The sequence below is a fragment of the Mustela putorius genome, unplaced genomic scaffold, assembly GCF_011764305.1.
Source record: "Mustela putorius furo isolate JIRA1106 unplaced genomic scaffold, ASM1176430v1.1 tig00000487_pilon_pilon_pilon, whole genome shotgun sequence".
NCBI lineage: Eukaryota > Metazoa > Chordata > Mammalia > Carnivora > Mustelidae > Mustela > Mustela putorius.
In genome coordinates this window covers 4,056,954-4,079,156 of record NW_025421399.1, presented here as the reverse complement: position 1 = coordinate 4,079,156, position 22,203 = coordinate 4,056,954, and the positions used below count along the sequence as shown (strand labels likewise).

At 44.5% G+C, this 22,203-nt stretch overlaps 1 protein-coding gene across 1 annotated transcript; it reads right to left on the bottom strand.

Moving 5' to 3' along the window:
- Positions 1–924: 924 nt before the first annotated feature.
- ARL17A (ADP ribosylation factor like GTPase 17A) lies at positions 925–19,790 on the bottom strand. Its single transcript, XM_004772447.3, has 5 exons — positions 19,645–19,790; positions 17,045–17,211; positions 9,894–10,004; positions 5,522–5,646; positions 925–2,753 (listed from the first exon to the last, which is right to left on the bottom strand). Exons 2-5 carry the CDS (start codon positions 17,190–17,192, stop codon positions 2,592–2,594), a joined length of 546 nt encoding a protein of 181 aa, XP_004772504.1. The 5' UTR covers positions 17,193–17,211; positions 19,645–19,790; the 3' UTR covers positions 925–2,591.
- Between the last annotated feature and the right edge of the window lie 2,413 nt (positions 19,791–22,203).

Here is a 22,203-nt window from a genome sequence, read left to right as displayed (position 1 = left end):
CTTGGGTTCTGCCTCATCTGTACCTCAAACTGATGCCTCAGGACAGAGCTGTGGTCAGGCCAAGAGCACCTCAGGGGCTTCCTGAAGTTCCCACTGGCTCCCCAGGCCCCTCACCAAAAAGAAACTGAAAGTAGATTAGTGGTTGCTGGGGGTGCCTGGGAAAAGGGAGGAATGGAGAATGGATGCTAACGGATCCAGAATTTCTTCTGGGGTTGTCGAAAATTGGTAGTTGTGGTTGCATATGCTAAAACCACAGAACCAAAAAAAAAAAAAAAAAAAAAAGAAAGAAAAAAGGAAGAGGAATAGGTGAGGCTAGGACACAGCAGTGTGCTTGTTGGACAAGCATCTGGGGTGATCTCATTAGCATTCCCCATGGTTAGAAAAGGACAGAGCATTCAGCAGGATTAGAAGGTGACTAGAGCAAGAGAGATTAAATACAACCCCCCACCATCCCACTTCCCTTCTCCTATAAAGAATGTTTATCAGTTTGCAGCCATGCTGCCATTCACACTTAAGACACCAAGATACTCCCAGGGAAAGAGTAAGATGTGCAAAGGTCAAAGACACTGAACCCGCACAACACCATTAGGCAGGTATTATTATCCCCATTTAACAGTGGAGTGAACTGAGGCTCAGAGATACAGAAGCCAAGAGTGAATGGCCTGAGGCCAGCAGCTAATAAGGGACATAGCTGGGATGTCAACATGGCATTCGGGGACCCAAATCCAAAGTTCAAAGTTACTACACTGAGGTGGTCCCACTTACCCTCAACCCAGCAGCTCCAAATCATAGAAGACAACCACAGTTGAAAGCACCAGGAAAACTGTCAGTGAGGATTATTGTTAAAGGAACAGAGTAAGTCTGCCAAGACGGAGGGGAAAAGGGATTTTTAAGTCTTTCAAAATATTCAGAAGCACACGGCTGTCCTCTCCTCCTTCCAAAGAAAGTTCTTTATTGTCCAGCCAATCAACAATGATTTAATGAGGCCCAGCACCATACTAAGCATAAATACAAAAATGTAAGACACAGTCCCTGCCAATATGAGGCGTACAACCTTACTATTTCTCAGGAATTACTCCAGGGTTAAAACAAAATCTGGACTTGGATGCCAGTATTGCAAGGAACATTCTTTCAAGTCAATATTTCAAAGAAAAACATCACACCCCACATGTATCATGTTATGAAACTTCTTCCTAGTAATATCAACTTCATTATCATCAACAAACAGGGTTTACTTTTGTTAAAATTCACCTTACATTCCCCTCCTAGATCTGTTAATTTGAATAAACATTTTTCTCAAAAAGGAATTTTCAAAGGTGAAGTAGGGGAAGTGCATAGGTACACATTTGGCCAAGAGCCGTCTGCGCAAACGATCTCTAGACTATCGCATGAGACCCAGCTCATCACCAGGCCGTTTCTATGAATGTTTTGAAGACAACATAAAGCACGTCTCCACACAGGACATCACTGCATCCAGAAGACGGAGTCAGCACCGCGGACAGCGGTTAGGATTAGACATTTTTCGTAGCAAAATTTAGCACCAACTCAGGGGCAGTAACAGGGGTTGCCGGGAATTTCGTCTCCAAAATGAACCTCTCAATCCTCTTTCACTCTCAGAACTCACAGGTGTGTGGTTCTGGGAACAGAAACTAAGTAACACCGCAAGCCGAATGGAGACAACTGAACTTGGTGACGATTCCATCTCAGGAGTGAAACCTCCTGCTTTGAGCACAGAACATTCAGCACAGAGCAGAGAAGTGGGAGCAGCTGTCTCAGGAGCCTGAAACCTGAGATGGTGATACAAGGACACAAACACGACCCTCACCTCCCTTCTGTAACCCGGCCCTTCGCTTGACTTTGGGGGCCCTGTAAAGAGCCTCGGCCTCACACTGGGTTACTTACTCAAAATGGTCTCCATTTGGCAAATAAGAGGCAACAAGGAGAAGGAACTAGCATGAGGGAATGACGTTCTAGTGTTACGGACTCTGGATACTCTAATGAAGAAGATCTCAAGTTTCTTTCAATAAAGTACATTAAACCAGGAAGAACATAACTTACGGGAAAATTTCGGAGCTGAATTTCAACCCTGCAGCAAGCAGGTGTCTTTTTTCTTGAGGACTGTTTGCTTTGAAAGCACTGAAAAGTGAGCTGCGAGCTTTGGCAGTGATGGAGAAGAATGACAGGCCATTCCTCGTTTACAAAAGGCCACCGAAGTCTAACATGACTCTGGGCAGGCATAGCCACCGGACCCAGGACGGCACAGCTCCACCTGGGCCCTATGCCAGCTCTCCTCCTCCTGCCCACCACAAGGGCCTCTCAGGCTGTTATGTGCCAGGAAAGCTCTCCGGACCCCTCCATCACCTGCTAAGTTGACCCTCGAAACTCCTGAAATGGAAGGTAGCGTTTAAAATGAAACACTGATTTTTCTTCAAATGTAAGCCTGGTTTTCTTGTAGCATGGCTAAGGCACAGTGTGAGAAAGCTGCTCCCATTCCCAGCCACACACCCATCCTCGGCTCCTCACACGCACACACGCACACAGAAGAGGCCAGCTGAGTGTGCCACGATGCACGGCGAACGGGGCGCTTCCGATCACTTCTGCGTTTTGAGCTGGTTGGAGAGCCAGTCCAGGCCTTCGTAAAGCCCATCTCCACTGGTCGCACAAGTGGCCTGAATGTACCAGTTTCTCTGGCGGAGGGAATGTAGGCCGAGCTTGTCTGTTATTTCTGCTGCATTCATCGCGTTGGGAAGATCCTTGAGAAAGAAAATTCAGGAATCAGTTTATAATGATGCCTTTTTATAATGAAAGATGCTCTTCTCCCAAATTCTCAGTCATAGGGCGCCTGGGTGGCTCAATGAGTTAAGCGTCTGCCTTTGGCTCAGGTCATGATCCCAGGGTCCTGGGGATCAAGGCCCACATCCGGCTCTCTGCTCAGCTGGGAGCCTGCTTCCCCCTCTCTCTGCCTGCCTCTCTGCCAACTTGTGATCTCTCTCTCTCTGTCAAATAAATAAGTAAATAAAAATCTTAAAAAAAAAAAAAAGCAACACCTCAGTCACAGTCTCAGCTCAGCAGATCCCCAATTTCTCTCGCTCTCTCTGAACCTCTCAACTCCACTTCAGGAAACCCCATCAAAACATGAAGGATCTGACCACTTCTCACCACGCCCACAGCTACCCACCCACGCCTACCATGGCCACTTCTACCTCCGGGTACTGACATAACTTCCGAATTGGTCTCCTTGCTTCTGTGCTTGTTCCCCTTGAGTCTATTCTCAACCCAGTGGTCAGTAAAGTCAGAGCAAGTCACTCTTTCCAAGCCCTGAAGCGGATCCATCTCTCAGGGGGAGGAGCCGGAGTCCTCACCGTGGTCGGCAAGGCCTTCAGGACCCGAGTCCCCAGGACCCCTCCCTAATTTGCCTGCTTCATCTTATCCAACACAGCACTCTCCACGTGTGACTGTACTATAAAACTGACGTATTTGCTATGTTGATGACTTAGATTACCTGTCCCTAACTAGAACACAAGTTTTACAAGGGCAGGAATTTCTGTCTTGTCCTCTGATTATTCCAAGTTCTAGAACTGTGCCTGGCACGTGCGTGGTAAGGCAGATCTAGCAATACTGCTATGGAATGACATCACAACACGCTACGTGAGAAAGCAGGCAGATTCCCAGCATGTAAGTATGAATGCAATCACGCAGCTGCTTATACAGGCATGGAAAGCTGTATCTCTGAAGGAAGATGGAAGAAATTTAACATTATTTTACCCTGAAGACTGAGGCAAGAATATGTCACTTGGTACTCTAAACTGCTGGCAGATTTTTACTACAAGCATGTTCTGCTTTTATAATTAAAAAGAACAAGCGTCATTCTCTTTTTGAAAGTCCATTAACTTCACAAGTGAAATTCAGGACTGGCATAGACCCAAACAGTAGGGTAAAGCCTAAGCGAATGACGGTCCAGCCACTGTTTAAAATCATGTTTACAGGGCACCTGGGTGGTTCAGTTGGTCCTGATCAGCTCAGCATCATGAGCTCAAGCCCTACACTGAGCTCATGCCGGGTGTGGAGCTACTTCAAAAAAAAATCTAGGGGCGCCTGGGTGGCTCAGTGGGTTAAGCCTCTGCCTTCAGCTCCAGTCATGATCTTGGGGTCTTGGGATCGAGCCCCGAGTCAGGCTCTCTGCTCAGCAGGGAGCCTGCTTCCCCCTTCACTCTGCCTGCTGCTCTACCTGCTTGTGAACTCTTTCTCTCTCTGTGTCAAATAAATAAACAAAATCTTAAATAAAAATAAAAACAAAAAATCTAAGGGGCGCCTGGGTGGCTCAGTCGGTTAAGCGTCTGCTTTCGGGTCAAGTCATGATCCCAAGGGCCTGGGATCAAGCCCCGCATCGGGCTCCCTGCTCGGCGGGGAGTCTGCTTCCCCCTCTGCCCCTTCTACCCTCTCTCTCTCTCTGTCAAAACTAAACAAAAAAAAAACTAAAAAAAAAAAAAAAAAAAACAACAACAACATAATAAAACACAATACAATATAAAACAAAATCATGTTACAAAGACCCGAAGGGCAAGAGAAATGCCTTGGATAAATCCGAAGTGACAAAACACGAAGGACTCAGCCCCGTCAGATGAGCATGAGCTCAATCGCAGAACGAATGTATTCGTGATAGAGAAAGCAGAAGGAAACACATCACGACCTGACTGAGGTCATCTCAGGCTGGTAAATTCCATGACTCTACCTCATGCCACGATGTTCCCTTCCTTCCAAGCTTCGCTCCACTTTGAATCCCAGGGCGGGACAGCTCAACACTTGGCCCTCCTCCCACTCTTCCTTTACTACTTTCCGCTACATTTACGCGAAGCCCCTTCTTCCTTCTTGACAGACCCCATTTAACACAACCATCTCCCCCCTCGCTGTCCCTGTCCCCTCCGTTCCAGCTGCACTGGCTGCCTTGCTGTTCCTAGCCCCACGCAGCTCCCTTCCCGCTGGCCTTCCAATCTGCTCAGATGTCGTCTTCTCGTGGAGGCATTCTGGCCCTTTCCCACAGCCAGCCTGCCCGCCTCCTCTGCTCACCTTCCTCTACCATACTTCCAGCAGACACACCACATGTTACTGACTGACTCTCCTACCACTAGAACGTAACCACGAACACAGGGACTTTTATCTGTCTTGCTGCTCAAGGCTATGTCACCAAAACAATGTCTATATCTTAGTAGATGCTCAATTCATATCTGTTCAATCAATGAACAGAAGACATAAGCTAAAAAGGAAGTGGGGGGCAGGCCTGGCTGGCTTAGTTGGTAGAACATGTGACGAGTCTTGATCTTGGGGTTGGGAGTTCAAGCCCCACACTGGACACTGGGCCTAGAGCTACTTAAAAAAGAAAAAAAGAAAAAAAGGAGGTGGAGGGAAAAGTTATGGTAGGGACTAGAGAGAGGGAGGCACACATGTAATTTAAATATCTGTATTTTTAAGTGAACATCTGGCAGCAATTTTGGTCCCAGTACTCAGAAAGCCAACAACATACCTGTTTATTTACAAACACCAGTAAGACGGCATCTCTGAGCTCATCTTCTGCTAACATTCTGGTTAGTTCCTCGCGGGCCTCATTGACTCGCTCTCTGTCGTTACTGTCGACCACAAAAATCAGACCTGGAAAGAAATCACAAGCATGTTGGTGATCTGAACCTAGAAAGTGAGAACGTTTACGTGCCCTTACAGCTTCTCCCTACCTATGCATATGGTTTCACTGAAAGCATTCAGGGAGAGACATCTACTCTGCGGAGTTAGAGAGGCTGCCAAGTTAGAGAGCCTGTCGCACCGCACTAGCCCATCTTTTTGGAAGCAAACAGGCTTTCCCCCAGGTTAACAGAAGAAAGAATATAGAGAAAAGATTAGGTTCATGCTTAATCACTTCACTTCTACATCCTGTTTACATAACAAAGTCCCCATAAAACCCAGGGACATCAAAGTTCGCATAAGCACCCCTGGTCGGCAACACTCGGCAGACACACATCACACATCAGAGGTAGCTGGAGGTCGGGCGTCCTGACGGAAAGGACAATGTTCTGGGGACACCCGCATTTTCAGCAGGTGTCCGAATGGAGGGAGTCTTGTACCCCTAACTTGGGAAGTCTGGCCCAACTCCAGGAAGTTGGTGCCGAGAAATCTTCGCAGGATCCCATTCCAGACAGCATCAGAGAAATCCCAGGAAGCACAAGATGGTCGAAGCAAGATACCATCACACTGAGTCTATGCCAAGCTGGCTGAACCCTGCACAGACCAGGTCATCACTGGCTGGGCCAACATGAGTTCCAGAGGATTCCCTAGGGGGAAAGCCAATATACACCCAAATACAGAACGGGGAAGACCCCTCTCAGCAGTAGTTTCTGTGGCAATAATGATAACAAGAACTGGGCGGTTAGCTGAGGTGAGTCCTCTGGGAGACAAATACGTGAAGCAGCTGCCAGAACGAGTTTGCTCCTAAGCCGGACCACGAGGATACGGGGGAGAAAAAGCCTTCTCCATCGTCCGTCAGTCAGAACATCCTGCAAATATTATTACCTGGTCACTGCTGGACCCCACATTCTAAAACACAGGCAAACTGAAAGGACTCAAAAAATGCCTAGGAGGGGTGCCTGGGTGGCTCAGTGGGTTAAAGCCTCTGCCTTCAGCTCAGGTCATGATCCCAGGGTCCTGGGATGGAGCCACGCATTGGGCTCTCTGCTCGGCAGGGAGCCTGCTTCCTCCTCTCTCTCTCTCTGCCTGGCTCTCTGCCTACTTGTGCTCTGTCAAATAAATAAATAAATAAAATCTTTAAAAAAAAATGCCTAGGATGGCAAAGGAATGAGATGCCACGCCAGACGAAAAAGAACGGATACACCGAGGGTATTTTATCGCGAGAAAAGACTCACTGGAAGGACTGCCAGCTGTCTTTACGTATCTGAAGAGCTATGCCATAAAGAGAGGTTCAACTTGTTTTATATACAGCTCACTTCGTACACTGACGATCAGTGGGCGCAAACTACAGGAAGTCGTCGGACAGAGTCAACAGAACTGAAGAGGCAATGGGCTCCCTCGGGAGGCAACCCCACCACTGGAGACACACGTGCCCAGCTTCAGCCACTGCCTGTGGGGACACTGCCAGAGGGACCTCCCTGGTAGGATAAGTGTAGTGGGACAAAATGACCTCTTGGCTCCTTCGGACACTGGGATTTCACAGCTGTGTCTGGGAGGGAAAATCAGTGCCTACCCTCCCAGCCTTCCCTCCGGCCTTCCCAGCTCTGGAGAGGCCAAGTGCGGCGGACAGCTTCCGGGTGTGGGGACAGTCCCCGGGTTTGGTGACTGCATGTGAGACAAAGTCACATCTGTTATATCACAACAGATTTCAAAAGTGCAGAACATTCAAAACCTCCCCCAAAATGTGATAGTCTACCTGTAGTATAACCAGGACTCTGATCTTAACTAAGCAAACAAGGTTATCCAGAAATTCAGGGAGATCCTGGCAAAACTGACAGGGTGGGCGCAGATATATAATCCCTTTGCTGATCCTAATAAAAATAAAGGTTTATAAATATTAGAGCCCATTTCATACTGTTTTTAATGTAAATCCTTATCCGAGAAACAAAAGAACCTAGCATCAGATTGACTTCACTTTTGAACTGGAAGAACCTAGAAAAGGTAAATTTACGCATGAATAGTGTGATCAAATTTGTTTTAAATGGGAGGGGGTAATATATTTCCGGCTGCTTGCACATGCATAAAGTATCTTTGGACCAATATACAAGGAATACAAGTGCTTGTCTATGGGAGTGGGGAACTGGGTGGTTAAGGAACAGGAATGAGACAATGACTTTTCTTTATATTCTTTTCTATCTTTTGGAATTTTGCAGCATATAAATGTATTCCCATTTAACGAATTAAAATAACTGAACCTACAATCAAGGAGAAAAATCCTTCCACATGGGAACTAATGGACCATTTTATGCACACTGTAAAATAACATAATTAACTAAGAAATCACACAAACAACTCAAATTTCAATCTCTAGAAGTAAAGCCTAAGTGAACACACAGTTAAGTGTCTTATTGGAGAGCTAAACGCTATCATTAAGTCTGTCATACTCAACATACTGATGAAAAATTTTCAAATAAAAAAGGGCAGCATGACCTTTGAGGAGCCGGCAGGAGAGACAGGGGCAGCCTCCAAGGCTCCTCCTGGCTGAGATGTCCGGACCCACCACAGACAGCAAATCCATTCTTCAAACCGTCCCCATTTGCTGGTTTCACGAAGAGTCTAACTGACCCACCCCAGGGTCCTAGATCAAGCCGGGTGCCTGCCATCACCGCAAATTACTGAAGTTCCATAAAATCGGGCTTGTCATGAATAGAAGATTGAAAACAAAAAGGCATTCCAACTTTTGGTGACCGAAATGTGACACTACATGTGGCAAAAGGACTCCTGCCAGAGAATGAGGATGTAAAGTCTCTCACCATTTGGGCTCAGTGACGGTTAATTTTATGTGTCAACATGACCAGGCCACGGGGTGCCCAGACGTTTGGTCAAAAATTATTCTGGTGTGTCTGAGGGTGTTCCTGGCTGAGGTGAGTAACGTTTGAATCAGGAGACTGAGTAAAGCAAACTTCCCTTCCCAGGGTTGGGGCCAGTAGAGGGCGGAGGTGCTCTCCAATCCACTGCAGGCCTGAAGAGAACACGAAAGCAGTGGAGAGAAGTCCCTGCCTGACCATCCTGGAGCTGCTCTTCTGCCCTCGGACTGGACTTTCCACCTTTGGCTCTCCCGGTTCCCCTGCTTGCCAAATGCAGATACTGGGCCTGCTCAGGCTCTAGTAACCATGTGGGCCAATTCCTCATAATAAATCTGAGACAGACAGACAGACACACACACACACACACACACACACACGTGTAACTCCATCCATCCTCTTGGCTCTGTTTCCTCTGGAGAACCCAGTCTAATAAAGGCTCCTATCTGAGTGCCTACTACCTTCCAACCACAGAACGAAGCATTTTACAAAATCCATCTCATTTAAGCCAAATGATCCAACACGGCAGGTACTACCTCCATTTTATAGATAAGGAAACAGAGACAAAAAAAGATGAACTTTCCCAAGGTTTCATAGTAGAGCTGGGGTTCAAACCCACACTTTCTCATTTTATTAACTAATAAGGAATCGCAATAGTCTGGCCAAAATGGCACGTGCCAAGCCAAGTTACATGAACACTCCGGGTATCAACAGTACTGTGTGCAGGGGACTGAAACACAAAGACAGAGAAATCAGGGAGTCATTACGGAAGTTGCTTGTGCTGGCTCTGACAAATAGAATCTTTTTAAAAAAATTTTTTAAAAGCCCCGAAACCAGTGGTAAGGAAATAAGGCAATGATCTGGGATGCATGTGTCAAGTCACGCACTTTCAGAATAGCGGGGCAACCAGGAGGGACCCGGCCGCACAAGATGCTGGCATCTGGGGTTCCAGCCTTGCCTGTTCATCTCTTTCTCACCAGTGGCATGACCTTTAGATATTCTCAACGAGTTTAAAAGAGTTTACTGAACTCAAATTCTCTAAAACCTGGTACTTCATCTGAGGCACATACAACTTACAGTTAAGCAAAAGACAACTTCATCAGGAGAGCCATTTTTTAACTAGTCTGCATTAAGAGCAGTTTTCTATGTAGGGCATTAATGCCCAAGTACTTTTTCTAGGAAGGCAGGGACCATTTTCCAAAAAGAAACCTCCCCAGTAAGTTTAAGTGGGCCATCAGAAGAGAAAGAACAACTGATGGTTCGTATAAAGTGGAGCACAAGGTTTTGCTTCAAGCATCCATCCTTAGACACATTTAATCCAAATGGGTCCAAGGCCACAGACTGGACAATCTTTACCTTGGGTGTTCTGGAAATAATGTCGCCACAAAGGTCTGATTTTGTCCTGGCCACCAACATCCCAGACTGTGAAGCTGATATTTTTATATTCTACCGTTTCCACATTGAAACCTAAATTGGGAAGAAGGAGAAAATTTTTAATGAAGACTTTTAAAGAATTCTAATGAATTTCAGCTGACATTTGGACAGTATTTTTAATTTACAAAGCAACTTACTAGTCAAAATCTTTAGCTCACAGTGGGAGCCTGGCTGGCTTAGCCAGTAGAGCATACAACTCTTGACCTTGGGGTCTTGAGTTCAAGCCCCACATTACTCTTAATTCAAAACAAAACAAACAAAAAAGATACACAGCTTACAAAACAGGGTTTATTAGTCTTCCATGCACCGTGACAGGAGTCTCAAACCTTATCTACTCTCCAACCTCACACATCCTCTTGGATCTTATAGCGTACTTCAGGGCAAACAGAAACCATTAATGAGACTGACCTCCACCTTCCACCAAACAGCGTAGAAACCTACCTACCTCTGCACCCATACCTCTTTCTCTCCCTATTAGAAGAGAAGGGAGCAACTACCCAATGCCCATTCCATCTAAACATAGAGTCTGGACTTCTCCTAAGTCTCCAACCCATTCTTCTCAGCATGCTTAAGTCTTTACATCTTTCAAAAGAGCCCTTCCTTGGAGCGCCTGGGTGGCTCAGTCGTTAAGCATCTGCCTTCGGCTCAGATCATGATCCTGGAGTCCTGGGATTGAGCCCCCGAGTCAGGTTCCCTGCTCAGCAGGAGGCCTGCTTCTCTCTCTCCAGCCCTGCCTGTGCTCTCTCTCTCACTGTCTCTCTCTCTGTCAAATAAATAAATATCTTTAAAAAAAAAAAAAAAAAGCCCTTCCTTGACTCCCCATCTTCAACTGCTCTCACTCTCGATTTTCCCTATCAAAGCCCAACTTCTCAAAGAAGCTGAGTCACATTCACTGCACCCACTGCATCACCTGTAACCCAACAGCACCTTCTGCTTCACTGTGTTACAAAGCTGGTCTGGCCAACGTGAGGCACGAGCACCATGTCAATAAACCCAACAAATGCTCCCCCATTCCTGCGTAATTCGATTTTATATCTGACACTACTGCTCACTCACTTCTTGAAACTCTTCCCTGGTTTCCCATTTTCCTTATATTTCTATGGCTGAATCTCCTTGGTCTACTTAGTGAGCTCAACCACATTTAACTGATCCTTAAATGATGGAGTTTCTAGGACTCTGTCCTGCTCCATCCATTCTCCTCTTTCCACTGCCCCAAGAGGTAATCTCACTCAGTTGTAGGGCTTCATTACCACGTTTGTGCTAACAACCTTCAAATTTACATTATCTCATCCCAGATCTCCTGAGCTTCAGGCTCGTAATCCAGCCTTCCATCAACATCTTAGATTAGCTCTCCCAAAGGCTCCGATAAGACATGATGTCAAGGGGCACCTGGGTGGCTCAGTGGGTTAAAGCCTCTGCCTTCAGCTCAGGTCATGATTCCAGGGTCCAGGGATCAAGCCCCTCGCATCAGGCTATCTGCTCAGCAGGGAGCCTGCTTCCCTTCCTCTCTCTCTGCCTCTCTGCCTACTTGTGATATCTCTCTGTCAAATAAATAAATAAAATCTTTAAAAAAAAAAAAAAAAGACATTATGTCAAAACTGAACATAAGATCCCCACGACTCGAGGGATGCCTGGGTAGCTGGCTGAGCGTTTGAATTTTGATTTCATCAGCTCCAGGTCGTGATCTCAGGGTTGTTGAGTTCAAGCGCCCTGTTTTTGCTCCATGCTGGGCATTAAAAAAAAAAGATCCCTGCCCCTCTAAGTTGCTCCTTTCCTAGTTACCCCTGGTACTGACTTCATCCTACAAGCTGGAAATCTGGGAGGCATCCCTGACACTTCCAACTTTCTCACTCCTAAAAATCTCATTATCAAATCTTACCCATAAAACCTCCTAAATATCTAATAGCCGTCCTAACCCAAGAGACAGTCATTTCTAGCCTCAATTACTGAAGTAACCTAACTATCTATACCTACTCTTCCTCTTCTCCATCCATTCACCATTTTCCAATCAAAACTTTCAAAATATACAATAAGGTCGTATCACTTCGCTACACATTTACGCTTGTCTAAGATATTTAAAGTAAGAGGGGAAAAAATAATCTCTCCTTGGCTTCCCACACTCAAATCCCGAACCTGACCGTCGAGGTCGACCACAACCGGGGCCTGCTCACTTTGAGTCATGCCTTGTTTTAGCAAGAGGCACTCACTACATTGCAGCAGTCTCAATTCTTGCTAAATAAATGTGTTAACTCAGTTCCATTCTAATCCTAAAGTGATGAGGGAAGGGAGGTGAGGCGTGAAACTTAGCAAAATCATCTTAAATGTAATCTGGAGAAATAAGCGAGTAAGCGTAAACAGGAACTCTCTGAAAACAGTTAACAAATTATTTGTGAAGATATTATCAAACCTTAGGAATGCATGAAATAATTAAGTTCAAATGACTACAACAGGGAGTTGTCTAAAAGAAGACACATATACCCAAGAAAATTTAGAATATGATAAAGAAAGCATTTAAAATCAGCAAGGAGGGGTGCGTAGGTGGCTCAGTGGGTTAATAAGCCTCTGCCTTGGGCTCAGGTCCTGATCTCAGAGTCCTGGGATCGAGTCCCACATCAGGCTCTCTGCTTGGCTGGGAGCCTGCTTCCTCCTCTCTCTCTCTCTCTCTCTAACTACTTGTGATCTTTCTCTGTCAAATAAATAAATAAAATTTTTTTTTTTAAAAATCAGCAAGGACGGGGCACCTGGGTGGCTCAGCTGGTTGAGCTTCCAACTGCTGATTTCAACTAGAGTCATGAGATTGGGGTCATAAGATCGAGCCTCATGTCAGGCTCCATGCTTAGCAAAGAGTCTGCTTGTGCCTTTCCCTCTTCTTTCCCTGCTCATTCTCTCTCTCAAATAAATAAATAAAATCTAAGAAGAAATTATAATAAAAAAATAATAAACCAAATCAGCATGGAAAAATTACCCGGTAAGTGTGTATGGACAACTGTCTACCCCTGCACATGTCCAACATATATGTGGCCATTTGGATTTAATTAAAATTACGTACAATTAGGGGCACCTGGCTGGCTCAGTCAGAAGAGCATGAGACACTTTATCTCAGAGTTGTGAGTTCGAGCCCCACCTTGGGTATAAAGATTACTTAAATAAAACACTTCAAAAAATATTTTAAAATAAAATTAAGTACAATTAAAAAGTCAGCTCCTCGATCACACCAGCCACACTTCAAGTGTTCAACAGCCACTCGTGGCTAAAGTTACCACCATGGACAGCATGGACACAGAACACTTCCATCACTGCAGAATGTTCTACTGGACAACATTGGCCTACTCATTTGAAAAATATAAATCCCTACCTTACTCATAACAGAAAAGTAAACTTCAAATAGATATAATATTTCAATGTTTTTAAAAACAAAATAAAAATAACACAGAAAGTTAGCAGCAGAAAATACTGGTAAATACTTTTATGACCCTGGAGTAAGGAAGACCTTTCTAAAAATGATATCAAAGCATAAAAAAAAAAAAAGAAAGAAAGAAAGAAAGAAAAAGAAATTGGTAGGATGCCTGGGTGACTCAGTCAGTTAAGTGTCTGCCTTTGGCTCAGGTTGTGATGTCAGGGTTGTGGGACTGAGCTCCCCACGAGGGTCCACACTCATCAGGAAGACTGCTTGTCCCTCTATTCCTCCTCCCCGCACTCATACACTCTCTATCTCAAATAAATAAATAAAATCTTAAAAATGAAAAAAATTGGTAAATTTGAGCCCCTCAAATTCTATATGGCAAAACACAGAAAAAATGAGGTTGAAAGACAATTGACTGGAAAGCTAACACATGAAAAGAGCTGTTCCAGACCCGTGATATACCTCTTCAAATGGCTAAGAGACAAATAAACATGCTAACAAAAAGAAAAGACAGTAGAACCAAATTAAAATCAGGGCGTGGACTGGAGTGCCTGACTGGCTCAGCTGGTAGAGCACAGGACTCTTAATCTCAGGTCGCGAGTTCAAGCCCCACACTGGACAGAGACTACTTAAAAAATAAACGAATAAGGGGCACAAGGGTGGCTCAGTTCATTAACTATCCAACTCTTGATTTTTGGCTCAGGCCATGGTCTCAGGGTTGTGAGACTGAGTCTCCAATCTGGCTCTATGCTCAGCTGGGAGTCTGCTTAAGATTCTCTCTCCCCCTCTCGCTGTCCCTCCTGCAGCACAGGCACGCTTGCTCTCTCTCACTCTCTTGCAAATAAATTTTAAAAAGCTTAGAAACTCAATAAAGAAATAAGATTGAGTCATAGAACAAATACAAACAGCCAACGGATGTTTGAATATATCCACTTACAATAAAAGAAATCCCAATAAAAATCAGTGTTCTTTCTCCATCCATTTGGGAAAAATAAACATTTTTTAATAGTCGGTGACACAGCCTTTTTGGAGAGAAGTCTGGCAATGTGTATCCACATTTTAAATGTACTTAAGTTTTATTTTGCTTGTTTTTTGTTTTGTTTTTTAAGTAAACGCTATGCCAGTGTGGGGCTTGAACTCATGACTCGATCCCAAGAGCAAGAGTCCATGCTCTATGGACTGAGTCAGCCAGGTGCCTCTAAACGTACATTAGTTTTAACATAGCAATCCTTCCTCCAGAAATTACTGCAAGGAGTAGAGAACATGTCTGCAAAAATGTTAAAGATGCTTACTTCAGTGTCATTTACAAAGAATCACCACAAATAACTGAACCAAACATCAGTGGAAATTCATTAAAAATACAGCCACATAATGGAATACTATCCCCCATTATTAAAATTTCATGTCAATCTGTATAAATTGTTATTTAATCGCCAAAACTTAGTGACTTAGAATAATGATTCTGCCCCTCCAACAATTCTGGGGGTTGCCTGGGCTTCAGCTACGGAGTCCCCTGAGGGCTGAACTGGGCCCCTCTCTCTCCAGGTGGTCTTTTCATAACACTGAGCATCCTCTTACGGTGAGGGCAGTGTTCCAAAAGTACAAGCCTCAAGACACAAGCACTTCTTCAATCTTTGTTTGAATTACATTTGTTGATGTCCTCTTGGTCAAAGCAAGCCATGTGGCCAAGCTCAGCATCACCGGAGAAGGGAATGATTCCCTGGGGGCCATCTGTTTCACAATCTATAAGATGGATATCCCATTCACTCACCACATATTTACCAGACAGCTACTATGTGCCAGGCACTTTGCCAGAGGCCTGGGAACAATGGTGAAAACGACAGACATGGCTCCTGCCCTTCTCTACACACTGCTGGAAGGAAGGGAAGCGGGAAAGCAATGCCAAATATGTTGAGAATTTCTAAGAAGGTCTGGTTACTATGGAAATTTTTAACAGGGGAAAACCAGTCCAGGCCATCAGGAAAGGTGCCCCCAAGACATAACGTTGAAACTAAGACCAAAAGAATGAGCTGGCATTAGCTACATAAAGGGGAAGGAGACTGAGGAAGAAGGCAGGAAAGCATTCCACAGGGAGGAAATAATATAGAAGGAGACCCAAACATACTGTTTAATGCAGTTTGAAAATAGCATGCATATGATTTTACAAAGGTATTCACCAAAATCTTAACCGTAGATTTTTTTTTAATACTTGTTTATGTTTTGTTTAACATTATGGGAGCACAAATTATTTTTATAATTGGAGAAAACCAAGCAATTACGCTATTTTCATTTTGGACTAATAGCATTTTTTAAAATTGTGGATGTGAACATTTCCTCCATCTGGTTTCCTCCTTCTCCAAATGTTGCAATCTCTGAAACCACTGCCCAAGTTCAAACTTGATCATTTGGCTTCCTGTGACTAATCCAACATTCAGAACACGACTAACTTCACATGTCATCTTGCGCGGCCTATTCTAACTCAGGAGATTGGATCTAGAGGCAGTTCAGAGGCAAAGATTTAGTCCTATCAGATCTGCCTTTGCAAAAAAATGGCCCACAAAACACAGTGCTAGTTTGCAGGAATAACTCTACTGCCAGGTTCTCCTCCAGCACTGGAATAAATCAGTTTCTTCAGCTGGACACCAACTCAAGGAACTGGCTTGAGCCAGAGTAAAGAACATCACACTGCATCTTTACACCCTAGGAACATACTTCCTGGGGACATACTTCCACTTAGAAAGGCCAGCTGGAAGGAAGATGGACTGAAGGGGCAACAAGAGATTCCCAGCTCCCATCTCAAGCTTGGGCTGGGACACACACTAATTGACTGGAACAGAGGGCATAACTGCCCTCCCTGGTCATTTGTCTAAGATTTTACTTTTAAATAATCTCTACATCCAACGTGGGGCTCAAACTCACAACTCTGAGATCAAGAGTCGCAAGCTCTGGGGCGCCTGGATGGCTCAGTGGGTTAAAGCCTCTGTCTTCAGCTCAGGCCATGATCCCAGGGTCTTGGGATTGAGCCCTGCATCAGGCTCTCTGCTCCGTGAGAGCCTGCTTCCCTTCCTCTCTCTCTGCCTGCCTCTCCGCCTACTTGTGATCTCTGTCTGTCAAATGAATAAATAAAAATCTTTAAAAAAAAAAGTCGCAAGCTCTGGAGCACCTGGTGGCTCAGCTGGTTAAGCACTGAAATATTGGTTTCAGATCACGTTGTGATCTTAGGGTCCCAAGATCAAGACCCACGTTGGACTCTGTGCTGTGTTAAGTCTGCTTGGATTTCTCTCCCTTTCCCGTTGCTCCTCCCCCACAAGGCTTACTCCCTCTCTCTAAAATAAATAAATCTTAAAAAAAAAAAAACAACCTATACCGACTGAGCCAGCTAGGCACCTCTGCCCTGTTTTAATCATTATCTTTTTCTTTTTTGCCAGGCAGAAAAGGTTAAGGGTGCTTATCCTAAATGTGTCCATTTGATTGCCCTGTAAACCTAGCAATGGTCCTAGAGATGCCAGGGAGCAAGTAGGAAATTCTATATTACCTAGTTTGGGCCTCAAAAAGTTTATGCTCTTGGGGCAGAAAAGATTTTTTAAAAGATATATTCAACAACATAAAAGGCATGTAAAAGTGTAACATACTAACTGTAAACTGGTCTCATCACAGGTCATGAACATACCTATTGTAGGGATGGTAGTCACAATCTCTCCCAGTTTCAATTTATACAAGATGGTAGTTTTTCCGGCTGCATCCAAACCCACCATAAGAATCCGCATCTCTTTTTTCCCGAATAAACTTTTAAACAGTTTTTCAAAAACATTCCCCATTGTGACTGAATTCTGTTACCTAAATGAAAAGAAAGGCAAGTCAAGAAATTGTTCTTTGCAGAGATATAAAAACACCATACATAAAATACAAGTCTCTATTAGAGGTGACTTCCAGTAAAAATTTAAACAATTTTAAGTATAATTTGGCCAAGAAAGAGTAGTGTGTTTTGTTTTCAAAGGGAAATTCAACTAAGTCTTTTGATGCCTTGCCAGAAAATTCTCTTTTCCACTGCAGCATCCAAGTGGGGTAAGTGGAAACACAGTCTCAATGCTACCTCTATGGCAGCAGGCTTTGGTCAGCCTATAGCAATGCCAAAACAAATACATCTGAACTCTCTTGAAATGAGAACTAATGACGCAGAGAACCAGTTTATTTTATAGGATGTAAAGCTAAGTCCTTAAGGTAGGTTAAATATCAGTATCTTTTTGAAATGTAGTAGTCCTTTGGCTAACAAACAGTATCAACACCCAGAAAAGAACCTAAGACAATTTCAGAGGGGAGAAATATAGCACTGGGACACCACACCGGCTAACAGAGAAACTGACTGGCAAACATCCCCTGTTGACCATCACCTGACTCTCAACCAGTTTAACTTTTTATTGAAATGTAATTTACATAAGACAAAAACACACTTGATAACCAAACAGTTCAATGAAATGTCATAAACCAATCAAAATATGATTACCAGCGACCTGGATCTCCAGGTCTCCCATCCCAGTCATTACCTCCCAAAAGGTAATCACTGTATTGACTTCCAACAGCATAAGCGTTCAATATTTTATTTTTTAGAAGAGCGCATGTTAGATTCTATAAAGGCAATAGTAAAGACAGACTAGCTTTGCAGAAATTTATTCTACAGTCTTTTAACACAACAGCCTATTTGAAGTGTGAGCCTGACATTTTAAAGACTTAAAAGTAGTCCTGTGTCTGCATCTCTAACTAAGCTCCTGAAAGTCTACAAAGATTCTTCAAAAATAAGAAGAAAGTCCTTGCTTCAAAGACTATGATTTTCCCTTTAAACTGCTAACCACGGGCGCCTGGGTAGCTCACTCCGTTAGGTGCCAGACTCTTGATTTCCGCTCAGGTCATGATCTCAGGGTGGTGAGATCCAGCCTGTCACAGGGATGCCGGCTGGGAGCGGAACCTGCTTAAGACTCTCTCTCTCTCCCTCTGTATCCACCAACACCCCCTCCCCAAATAAATAAATAAAATAAATTGCTAACCAAAGAAAAACTTTACTCTCTGGCAGAACAGAGGCAAAAATGCAACAAGGACAGCCAGTCTCCGGTTCGTCTGGACCCTAGTGATCGCAAGGGGGAAGTCACCAAATTCCAGAGCGCCCACGTCTGAAACTCAACACTTTCCCACGGTAGCTTAATATGGATGACGTCCGAGCATACACCATTCCATTCTACGACCAGAGAAGAGAAGCAGGGCACTGGGCCGTCTGGGTGGCTCAGCCGTGGGGTGTCTGCCTTCCGCTTCTGTCATGATCCCAGGGTCCTGGGATGGAGGCCCACACCGGGCTCCCTGCTTGGCGAGAAGCCTGCTTCTCCCTCTCCTACTCCCTCTGCTTGTGTTCCCTCTCCCACTCCGTCTCTCTCTGTCAAATAAATAAATAAATTAAAAAAAAAAAAAAAAAGCAGGGCACTTATCCCGTCTAAAAATGAAGTAAAAGTGAACTGCTATAACCAAAGAATGACGAGTGCTCTAACCATTCATAGGAGGTCTGGGCACTGCACCAATCAAAATCTTGTTGGGCGACAAAAAGAGAGATGCCTTGTCTTTGGTTCCCCCCCCAAAAAAAGGGGGGGGGGGGCAAATCGCATAGATGAGGAAAAACTAAAAGGATGTCAAGGGTCAAGGGGGGAGGTACTCCCTAATTAGATGTCCTTTGAGGCTCACCCGCGCTCGATTCCCCCTCCCAACTACACACGGTACACCACCTAGGTTTTCCCCTCCTGCTTCTCTTCTCCTCTTCTTTCCACTCATCTGCCAGAGGCGCCCAAATCCCGCTGAGCCTCTGGAGACCCTCTGGGGAAAAACGTCCCAGACCCCGGCGCCTCTTCGACCCGCACCAACTATCCATCAGGGAGGAACGGCGGCGAGACCCCCAGGGCACTAACGAGAGCGGGTGGCCAAGTGGACGTGCGCGGCGGACAGGCACGCGCACCGGGTCCTCGGGAAGAGACTCGAATGCCTTTTCTGCCCACCCGCCAAGCCGCTCCGCCTCGAGATGCCGGTCCTCGGGAGAGCGGAGGACCACGGGTGGACGCGCCAAGGTTCCCTCGGGTCCCCACAACGCCGGCCCTACAGAAGGTGGAGAAGCGCCAGGGAACCCAACCCCCTTCGCAGGCCAACCGCTACTCTCTGGTTTCCCGCCCGCTGATGGTGCGGAAATCCAAGCAGACCTTAAGTGCTACCGCTTCTTCTCCGTAGCCCGCTACTCACCTGCCACCGCACTGAGCACGATTACCCACACCACTGCCTTTCGGATTTCGGCTCCCTCTTCAAAATGGCGACTGGCGCGGGGGCGGGAACCTCAACCAACCAATCACCCTCCGCCTCTTGGAACTTTCGTACCAATGAGCTCGAAGTTCCGTGAGTGACGACATGTCTGACCAATGCAAAGGACAATAAGAGCCTAGGCGGGAGGAGGCCCGCCCCTCGCGGCCTAGGCGACGGCACGAAGCTCTGAAAATGCCGGGTTCATCTTCCAATGACAGCTCCCGGCGTCCGGGCGAGACACTCCCACACGCCCCGCCCCAATGCCTCACATGACCAATCAAAAAAGTCAAAGGAGTTCCGATTTGCTCCGCCAATCAACTTGGAAAGATCCCTAGGATTGAACTAACCCGGGGAGCTTTTGAACCAACCGGGTGGGGGCATGTGGGCGGGGCCGAGTTCCTAGTGATATTTAAGGAAATTTGCCGCTTTGGAGCTAAAAGTAGAAACCAGTTTGGGGCGGTGTCCTGTATGGGAAATACCCAGATATTAACACAGAAGTTAGGCTTAAGGAAAGTTTCCAACTTAGTCTGAAGCTAGATTGCAGCCCTGCCTCTAAACAGATTGTCAATAGTTGAGTAAGATACTAGCCACCTGCGCTGTTCGGATGTCACAGTATCCCAGCTAGCCCTCTCGATGACTCAGATCCCTTAAACGCCAACTTGGTTACCTTAAAAGGTAACCAACTCTGTAAATGGTATCTGAGATAATCAGAAAACGAACACCTGTTAAACACATACAATGTGCCATGAACTATGTCAAGGACTTTACCTGCATGACCATAATGCCTTGTGAGTTAGAAACTGTCATTTCCATTTTACAAAGAGGAAAATTAAGTAGCCGAAAAGAGAGAAAAGCTTAGGTTTTGATCCCTTTACAGGATACTTTCTGTCCTGGCCGCAGTAATTGTGTATATGACAGTAAATATATGAGGGGTTTTTCTATGTGACTCCTTAAAAAAAATTTTTTCTGACTACAAAAAATTATACAAAGTCACTTTTTATAAAAAGATTTTATTTACTTGAGAGAGAAGGAGAACAAGCAGGGGGAGCTGCAGAGGGAAAGGGAGAAGCAGGCTCCCCGCTGAGCAGGGAGTCAGACTTGGGACTCTATCCCAGGACCCCAGAATCATGACCTGAGCTGAAGGCAACCACCCAAGGGACTGAGCCACCCAGGTGCCCCTACAAAGCCACTTTTTAAAATACATGAAAAATGACATTCCTCACCAGAATGGACGCAAAGGAGGGGGGAAGAGAGAAAAAAAATTACCCATCATTCTATCATCTAGGGGCAATCACTGTTACATTTTGGATTATTTCTTTTCCATCATTTTTCCTTGAAACTTTTCTACATAGTTCAGATTGTGAATACATAAAATTTGGGGGTTTTTTCCAGTTAACATTTTAATTTGAGCATTTTCCACATTACTTAATATTTAAACATTTTTGAAAGCTGTGTAATATTCCCATATGGATATACCTTGATTTATTTAATCATTTTCATGGAATTCAACATTTAGATTGTTTTTAAGTTTTTCTACATGAATAATGTTGCAGTGAACTTTTTCCCCCAGCATTCCTGTCTGCTTTTTTCTTAAGAAAACCCCCAAAAGTGAATCACTAGGTTAAAACATGAAGATATTTAAGGCTCTTGATAACATATTAAGCCTCCAAATCATTTTCTGACTTTGCGAATGTACATTCCCACCCTAAAATGTACATTTTCCCATTCACTTGGCAATGTACATTTGTACATTTCCCATTGCCAAGTAAAAACAGTGCTTACTTCATCATTTGATGAACTCTTTTTAATGTGTTTTGTTTGCTAATTTGATAACCAAAAGGAAAAAAAAAGTATCTCATGTTAGATTCATTTTCATCTCTTTGATTACTTGTTTTTCCCCAAATGATTACTAGTATTTTTATTTCATCTACTACAAATGATCTATTCATGTCCTTCTGCTGACTCCCAAGTCAAAGATGCAAAACTGTTTTGCCAGTAATTATGAAGACTGCTTAAATGGATTCATCATAACCTGAGAAAAGGGTAAAATAGCAAAGAAAAGGTTTTTCCTACCACTGTTTTTACCCTACAAAAAGAATGTTGGAGCTGATAATAACGAGACTTTATCCCTCCACCTCAATGACCTGAGAATATGCATTATTTTCCCAAGATCTCCATCATGATGCCTATGAATAAAATAAAGTCCCTGATAACATGGCACTCAATTGTTCAAGGATTACAACCATGTATAGATACACATATTCACACAGAGAGATGTTTATATGTATACACACAAATTTATGTTTTATATGTTTATATGTATGTTTTATATACATATGTTTCCTATGTATATGTTTTTTAAGATATTATTTTTTTAAGTATTTCCCACACTGAACAAGGGGCTCGAACTCATGACCCCAAGATCAAGAGTCCCATGTTCTTCCAACTGAGCCAGCCAGGCACCCATCATATATTTTTTATAATAATATGCAAGGGAATGTA